At 35.3% G+C, this 9,170-nt stretch overlaps 1 protein-coding gene across 1 annotated transcript; it reads left to right on the top strand.

Moving 5' to 3' along the window:
• Positions 1-5,512: 5,512 nt before the first annotated feature.
• Positions 5,513-6,491, top strand: LOC140036407 (protein ANTAGONIST OF LIKE HETEROCHROMATIN PROTEIN 1-like). Its single transcript, XM_072077798.1, has 2 exons — positions 5,513-5,842; positions 6,099-6,491. Exons 1-2 carry the CDS (start codon positions 5,513-5,515, stop codon positions 6,489-6,491), a joined length of 723 nt encoding a protein of 240 aa, XP_071933899.1.
• The last annotated feature ends 2,679 nt before the right edge of the window (positions 6,492-9,170 follow it).

The raw sequence follows: 9,170 nt of genomic DNA, 5'->3' as shown, positions 1-9,170 counted from the left end.
TATTTTAATTCCCTTTTTAGTTGATAAGTATTTATTTTACATATTTTTAGTGTGTTTTATTACTTAGTTTTTGTTTGTTTTTAGGGTTTTAAGGATGAAAAATGCTCCTTTTAAGCAGTTGCATTTAATAACCAAAACTTGCATTTGAATGATTTAATGTGCAAAACATATTATTGATTTATGGGTTTTGATGTTTTATGTTCATTTCAGATCAAGTGAAACATAAGTAAGATGTTAGAGATGATTTGAGGACGATTTGGAAATGACAAAAGCTACAAAATTAGTCTTCCGAGGAGAAAACTGATAAGTGACTATTTTGTGGTATATTTGAATGATATTTTATATTACTTTTAGTCATTTTTTCAATATTATAAGAAAAACAATGATCCATTTTTACTAGAATTAGTTCTAAGAAACTACTTAGAACTTAAAGGATAATTTTGTCCTTTTTACTTGCATATTTTTTATTATTTTTGTAGGATTTGGAAATCAACTTCATTTTGGATAAGAAATAAACTTGCATTATGTTAATTGAAGTTCTAAAGTTTGCAAGATGATAAGTTTCAAAGGTGGTTCAAGTCACAAGAAAAAGAAAATGAAGAAACATGTTGAAAAAGAAAGTAGACTCAAATCCCTCCAAAGAATTCGGCCAGTTTTTGGAGGGATTGTCGGAGGGATTTGAGGCAATGAGTTGGAATAAGAAGCAAAATTTGAAAAAAAAAAAATAGGGGAGGAATTTGGCCAGTTTTTGGAGGGATCACTGGAGGGATTCCAGTCAAATTTTGCAACTTCAACTTGCGCAACTTGTTTTCACCTCCATTCTTTCACATTTTTTGAGGGATGTTTGGCATCTCATTTGCAACTGTAAAGATGGGATTCTAGCAATAATTCTTGACCTTATTTCTTCAATAATGATGTGATTTTGTTTTCAAGCCAAAATTGATGACTGTTTAGAGGTATGTTCGCATGAAAGATACAAGTGAAGTATTTGAAGATTTCTCTATAAATAGAACATATATCTTTCATTTTAAGAGAGTTTGGAGAGAGGCAAGGAATACTACAAAAATAGGCCTTGTTTGGAACCCAAGTTTTTTGGCAAGTTTGTTTGCTACTAGTTTTTTAACAGCTTTTGCTACAGGAACCCCAAAAACTTTAGATAAAACTTTCGTAGCCCCTTTATGAAACTTTTAACAAAACGACGTCGTTTTGGCACGTTGTTTTTTCCCTTTGACTTCATAGCAAAACAGAAGACTCTTCCTTGTTTTTCTTTCGTTGCACAAAAGGCTAGGGCTCTCTGAGTAGTTCTCCGGAGTTGACCAAGCAATACGTCAGAGTGTGCAGCTGATCGGAGCAAAGAGAAGCGGCGGGATTATTTTTTTCTTTGTGAAACCCATTCGGTGTGCTTGATTGGTCCACCGAAGGTTCAGAAACTGGGGTCTTGCAATCCCATCCGGCACTCCGATAGTGGCTGATTCATCCCCTCCACCACGCTCCGCCCTGCAAGAAACGGCTGTTGTCATTGCCAAAGGAAGATTGTTGTGCTAATTTTAGGTGCATTCCCTTCTAACTCAACTATTGAATTGAGCTCGGCATTTTTTACTTCCCCAATTTTTTTTTTACGTAGCGTATAGTCAACAGTTCATGGAAATATTTGTTGATTACTCCCTCTGTATTAGATACTAGTGAAGGATTATTGGCGGTTTTGTTATTAAATATGCTAATTTTTTGGGTTTAGGCTGCTGAGTTAATTAATTAGAAGGCAATTTGATTCGAGTAGTATGCTGAGGATGTTTTTGAAGCTGGAATCTCTACCACAGTTTTTCTCTTTTGCTGCTTTTTAAATTATATATATGTTGTGTGTCCGTGTGTTTGTCCTTAGAATGTGGCCGTGTGTCTAACTTCAGAGTTTGCTGGAATCCTTAGAGTTTGTTTGTTCCATTGTTTGTAGAAGCTATTGCTTCTTTTCTTCCTTAAAGGATTGAATAACAATTTGACTGTACTGATTGTTGTATACATAGGTTATTGTAAGTAACCTTAAGTAGAGATACGACAGAGATAGACAAATGACTTATCTTGGGGCTTTGGTAGCAGTTTTATCTTGGGGCTCCATATTAGGGCTTTGGTAGCAGACTCGAGCAAGCTTTGATGGCGGTATACATTTCAACTTTAGACAATCTCAAGTCATTGAAATTCAAATTGGTTGTATATTGGATCCTTAGGATTCTATTGATAATGATTATTAAAATTTATCCGTTACGCCACTACTGGGACCTCAGGTTAGATGGCATTGTCACTTGTATCCAAAGATTGAAAGCTACTAAATGATATTCACATGACGAACCTTTTATAAACTTGAATTAGTTGTGTTAGCAACTTTTGTGACAACGTTCAATATCTTAACTAAAGAAACCAAATAGCAGCAGAAGATACAGGCCTAAAACAAAGAGGGGTTGCCTGCCATATCCAAATACAATCTAAGAGCCTGCATTGAGGGAGTAATGTTGAATTTTCTATATAAGATTCCTGATGCTGAAATCTATCCAACCCCTAAACTGCACACCTGTTATATAGGAACAGTGAAAAAGTAGTTTATTATTCATATGCTGATATAAACCCCTCGTAGTTGGGAAAAGTTTACTGTTCTTATGCTAGCTCAGTTTTGTGGCAACATGTTCTCATTTTGTCCTGATTGCCTTAATGGTTTAAGAACTTTCCATCCTTCTGAATTTTAGTATTCTTTTCATTGTTTTCCTTCATACTTGAAATTGTCCTTCTTTCTGAGTTAGTTGTGCCTTTTATATGAGGTTGGAGCAATGATTGCTAATAAGTTATGGGAACATCTTGCTGATTCGGATGCTATTCGGATTGGGATTGACAAAATAAGTTAGCCTTTCTAATTGGGATTTAGATGCTATTTGTCATGTGAACATCTTGTTTCTGTGGTCCAGTTGTATAGATCCCAGGCATCTGTCTTTTAATTCTTTTCTTCCAGTTGGGTAGAAAATAGCAAACATATATAAACTGATTTTTGAACATCTGAAAAATGCAAAGATACACAGATGGTTTCATCCTAGTTGTTATGGGCAATAAGGAATTACTACTTTGGTTTTCAAAATCTGATGTTGTGAAGGTGGACAATAATCTAGAATTTGTACAACATTTCTCTTCAAAAGAGTCTGCCTCTTAACTTGAGTTCTGCTTATTTTTCTTGTTTCTTGGCGGAATATCTGATATTTTAGTACCTCTCTATTAGACTTTCTGATCATACACCTTGAAGTCAGAAATAGGTTTTGAGAGCCTTCTAATTCACTCCAAAATATCACCTGATTATGAGGGAGTCGTTCAAACAAATCTTTCTAAGTGTTCTAGGAGTTTAATTCTTTTTTGAATTGAATTTGGTCTATTAATTTTGCTTTGGTTTAATTAATCCATGAGTAGTAGTAATATTTTTCATGGCTTCATTTGATTCGAGAAAGATAGGGGGCTAGTGGAATTAGTTCAAATTCTATGTTGTTTGGCAATATTTTGAATGAGGAATTTCATTTCTTTATTTAGCGTAGTTTTCTGTTTTATTATAGAAACAAGTAATTAAGCTAAATTCCAAAATTTGAGATATAGGCATACTTTCTTTTGTTAACAAGTTTATGCCGCCGTGCACTAGATTCATTTCTAGAGGTTTGTTTTGGGGATTTCTTTTTTTGGCTTTGCATGTTGGACTGTTAAGAATTGTAAGGGCTAATTTTCACTTTCGCTCACAGTCGAAAAACTCATACTTCCTGATCCTATGAGCGCTGCCTGATCTGAGTGTGGAGAGAACAACTTACAACTTTGCATCACTAATTACTTCAAGGTATTATTTTGTGTGTCTCTTTTTCCAACCCCGTCACTAATTACTTCAAGGTATTATTTTGTGTGTCTCGGTTTCATGGTCCCGTGTGCTGCTTATTGGTATTATTTACACATGGTCTTCACCTGTAACTAGAATTAGGCTATATATGCTGTGAAAATAGATGCATAACTTCCTCTTGCATCCTTTATGGCCAACTTTCGCTAATACATTTGTCCTACATAAAGTGCAAAAAACCAATGGCTGGTAAGGCTGTTTCATCACGGCAAGGTCGAGCCCAATTTCCAATGGAGAGAGAACTTGAATTTGCAGAGTACTTGGTCGAATTTAAGCGAGCTAATATAATGAACAAGGGCAACCTAAAGAGTGAGGTCTTCCGGGCAATTGTTGATAAATTTGCCAAAAAAGGATGCCACTTTGATGCATCTCAAATCAAGGCAAAGTATTATGCATTACGTAGTCTGACACAAGAATACAATCGCATGCGATTGCAGGTCATTGGGGCCGGATGGGATCCCCTCCAACAGACTGTAACCATGGACGAAAGCAAATGGTAAGTTGTGATTAAGGTTTGAAATTAATTTTTCCTGTTGTATTACATAAGCTTTTACTACTCATACAAGTTTTTTTAGTCTACATCTTATGTTCTTTTTGGTGTTAAATGTATAGGAGAATCCATCATTTGAGAATTACCACAACAAGAACTGTCGTGTTTTCTACATATTATCGGAGGTATTTGACAAAATGGATGTCCAAGGACCATATGCAAGGGATGCAAACCAACCACCAATTGACATCAATGCTGAGATAAAAGCGAGGCAAAGTCAACCATCTGGCAATATGGGTGGACAAGGCCCGGAGCACGTGGACTTAACTGACGATATGAACCCGCCTATGCAGTCAATTGAGAAATCGGATGCCAAACATTCAAAAGGCAAAGGGAAAAGGAAGACTCCGGAATCTTCTTCCGCCAGAGATCAAGACGGCGATCTCTCACATGGTCTAAGTCGCACTTCCTACAATAATGCAATATCTTGGATGGATGTCACGTTTGCTTCCGATCGGATCACGTCCCAGAGCGTAGATGCCCCTCCTCCCCCACCTACAGCTACTCCTGCTCCTCCAATTTACTTGGATGATGACCCTTACTCGGTGACAAAGGCAAATGAAGCCTTAGAAAAAATAGAAGGCTTTCCCGATAAAATAGCGATCACAGCAGCTTTCCAGTTGGCTGATTTCGATGCCCATCGGAGAATATTATTGAGTCAGAAGAGTGAGGCTAGGAAGTAGTTATATGAACAAAAAATTGGGGGGGCGAACTAGATGACTATGACCTGCATGTGCCTAGGGGGTCATCCCCTTTTGGAAGGCTTCACTTGCATGTATTAATGTAATAGATTTTTATTTGTGATTGGAAGATGCTTGTTTTCCCTGTTGGGACAAGAATTTGCACTTTCGTTGTGTTATTACGTAGTTTGGATCATTTTAAGACTTACCATAATATTTCTCTATTTCAAATATTTGACTTGTTCATGGCGAATAATAAATAGAGTTTTACTTCAATATAAGAGTAGTTTCTAAGTTCTGATCTTCCTTGTTATGGTTCATTTGGTGCTTATCCGTCATATGTATTCAAAGTACAGGTGTTGCCCGAACAAAGTATAAATGGCTATGGCTCCGCCTAATTTTGGAGTGAATTTAGATGACTCAGATGATGCAAGACAAGCCGCAACTGCTGTGCTAATACTATTGTACCACTTTCAAAGACAACAGGTACCAAGGATAAGGCAGTTAGTCCGAACAAATGCTATGTCAGGTCAGGGTTGGGTTGACGAGCTGTTGGAGGAACATTGCATCAGGATGCTCGAGAACATGCACATGAATATGCCCACGTTTGTTCAATTATGCCGGATATTGCGAGAACGTGGATACATTACTGAGGGCTCCTGTGATAAAGTGACTTTAGAGGAAGGAGTAGCAGTTGCGTTATATGGAGTGAGCCATGATTTGACACAAAGAGTGCTAGGTGAGCAATTCTAGCATTCCATTGAGACAATTCATCGACACGTGCGCCGGCTGTGTCAGTCCTTAGTCCAATTAGCACCTATTGCATTCCGACATAGGAACACAAATGCTACTCACCCTAGAATACGCAATAATAGACGATTTTATCCCTAGTTTAAGGTGCGTGCCCCTCATCCTAAAACTAATAAGTTAAATTTATGTTTAATTTACCCAAGCTTTAATGTAGGACTGCATTGGGGCTATTGATGGAACCCATGTCTCGGCAAATGTGTCAAGAGAGGAACAGGATGCCTTTCGTAACAGAAAGGGCACGATTTCACAAAATATTTTAGCTGTAAGTGACCATAATATGAAGTTCGTATACGTCAGAACTGGTTGGGAAGATAGTGCCCATGATAGTCGTGTCTTGTTAGATGCTATTTCCAATCCAAGTGCAGTATTTTCCGTACCACCGGTTGAAAAATATTACGTAGTTGATGCAGCATACAGACACATGCCAGGTTTCATGGCCCCTTTCAAGAGTGGTCCAGGAGGGAGATCACAGACTGCACAGAAAGGATTATTTAATCGCCGCCATTCTTCGGTTCGGAATATAATAGAGAGGACGTTTGGGGTATGAAAAATGAGATTTAAAATTTTGGAAGGTCCTATGAAAAACTATCCTATTGAGGCACAGAAGAACATTGTAGTGGCATGATGTGTACTGCATAATTTCATTAGGGAGATACAACCATATGACGTCTATTTGACGGATGAAACTAATATGGATGGCGGAGGTATCGAGGGAGTTCAAATGTCACAATTCCACGTCACTCCAGAAGTACTCCATGATTGGAAGGAATTACGAAATGCAATAGCTGATCACATGTTCCTTCACCGAAACGAGTAGTATATGGTTGCCTGTCCTAATTTTCACGCTGATTACTTGATTCCCACGTAGCCCAAACTAGGTCATGTAGCAATTGAAGCCTTCTGGTCATATACTTGTTTACCAGATTCTTTAGTACTTGTATGAATGTAATAGATTTTCACAACTTCTCCAAATTATTTTGGAATGGCTAAATTATTTGCATACTTATTTGAGATTCCATATTACTGTGAAATATATGAAAATCTACATGTTTACTTATTTGTATCAATTAGTTGAAAAAAGTAAAAAAAAAAAATTGCTATAGTAAAATTATTTTTTAAAAAATTTTTTTTTGCTACAGTAAAGTTTTTTTATAATTTCTACAGTGATCTACAATAAAGTTTTAGACAAATTTTCAAAAAACTCAAGTTCCAAACGGGGCCGTAGTTTCTTAACTATTTAGTTTATGTGGTGTAGGATAGTTAGTTTAGTTTAATTAGCTCATCCTTTCTTGTGTATTTGTTAGATGAAAATAAAGTTAAAGGATGAATAAGGTAAGGAGGAAGCTCATATGATAAGGGTTACTTTACCTTCCTAACTCTTTATCTTTTGTAATTGATTCTAAATTTGGTTAATATACAAGTTTGGATTTTTTCTTCATTATGTGTTTCCAAAGTTTTTGGTTGAACTTTCTATGATTATATTATATTGATTTCTTAGTTATTTGAACTATTATTTTAAACAAGTTATTTAGCACTTTTGCTCCTCTGATCATGAGTAACTTGGTATCATTAATTGTGATTATCTAAAGGTGTTGTCTCTTCAATAAAAATTGGGATTTAACACTAGTTCGAAAAAGTGTTAAACCTGGGAAATATACTCATGACAGTAGAGCTGCACCTTTGTGGTTTTGGTAGCTTTGTTTCATATAATTTCATATAGGTAATGAACTTTTAGCTAATTTCATAACCACGAAAGTAGGTTTGGATTAATTATGAATATAGTTGATTCACTACAAGAGTAGGTTTCAAATATATAAGGAAATTGCACTATAACTAGTCAACGTAATAGTGCTTAATGATCCAAAAATTGCACTAACATAAATAGTTAGGAATATTATGGCCTAAGGAGTTTTCATTTGCTATTTTCTTGCATAGTTTAGCTTAGTTTTTTTTTTAATTTGTTGATTATCTAAATAATAGAGGAACATTAGTAGTACTGATAGTTATCCATTCTTCTTTATGGGTTCAACCCTTAATACCCTTTATTCAATCAAAACTTGTATACTTGTAGAAAATTGCATATAGGATATTTAGAATTTTATAAATTTAAAAGTTGACTGTGAATTGAACTTTATTGTTGTATGCATATCTCGTGCTCATAAAAAAAGAGGACGAAGATAAGGGTAACCCACGTTTTGACCCTCAGATTGGGATTAAACCATTAAAAACAAGGAAAATGCAGGAGAGGAAAAACGAGGTCATCACTCGCATATTTTCACCTACATTTTCTGATGGCGGCTGTGCAAGTGCATAGTTTTCTCACAAATTTTATAGCTCATTCCCAAATTGAATTTCAGCTGTAGCTACTCAAGAAATCTTAAAGATTTCAAGAAATAAATTTTGAAGATTCCAAGGAGTTATTTGGGCAACTTGAAACAAGATTATTTGGTGTATGATTCATCTATATATCGGCCTTCTTGTGAAGCATTTTTGTAACTTTAAAACCTAAAGTAACTATGCCAAATGAAGGCTTTCAGTAGAATTTCCTAATTCATTATTTTAGAGTGGATTAGTAGTTTATCAATCCTGTATCTAGCTAACATAGATGAAAATTAAGAATGAAAATGGAGAAGTTGAAAACTCATGTGACAAGGGTAACATCTCTCCTATCACTTTATTTCTTGTATCGATTCTTATATTTGGTTATAATACAAATTAGGTTCTTGTTTTTTTATCTTGTATGTTTTGCTAGTTTATATACTTAGGAATGGATGAATTATCTATGCTTGTCACATGAATTTTTCATAGTTAATTGAGTTAGATCTTATATAGGTTATTTAGCACTTTTGTTACTACAATCATGATTAATTTGGTGTCATTAGTTGTGATTATGTAAAGGCATTGTTTCATCAATAAACTTTGAGATCTAATACTAGTTTACGGAAGTGTTAAACCTAAAAAGTTTACTCACTAATGTAGGGTTGAACTTGTGTGACTTTAATTTTATAATTTCAAATAATTTAATGAATCTATAACTAGTTTCATGTCACACTAGTAGGTGTGGAATAGTTATAAATATGGTTGGTGTACTTGCGGAAGCAGATATCACATATATTAGGAAATTAGCCATGACTTAACCAAGATAATAAACTCAATTAACTAGTAATTTTCACTTACAAGAGTAATTAGGAATTTCATAACCCTAGGAACCTCTTTCTTGTCATTT

Source organism: Coffea arabica, chromosome 2e (assembly GCF_036785885.1).
Source record: "Coffea arabica cultivar ET-39 chromosome 2e, Coffea Arabica ET-39 HiFi, whole genome shotgun sequence".
In the NCBI taxonomy this organism is placed as follows: domain Eukaryota; kingdom Viridiplantae; phylum Streptophyta; class Magnoliopsida; order Gentianales; family Rubiaceae; genus Coffea; species Coffea arabica.
This window is presented reverse-complemented; position numbering and strand designations above follow the sequence as displayed.

What these genes read in the sequence shown, in the direction of transcription:
- LOC140036407 (XM_072077798.1), top strand. Translation starts at nt 5,513, where the DNA reads ATGGCTATGGCTCCGCCTAATTTTGGAGTGAATTTAGATGACTCAGAT. An exon ending in TAGCAGTTGCGTTATATGGA is followed by an intron (nt 5,843 to 6,098) that starts GTGAGCCATGAT and finishes GCTTTAATGTAG; the next exon opens with GACTGCATTGGGGCTATTGA.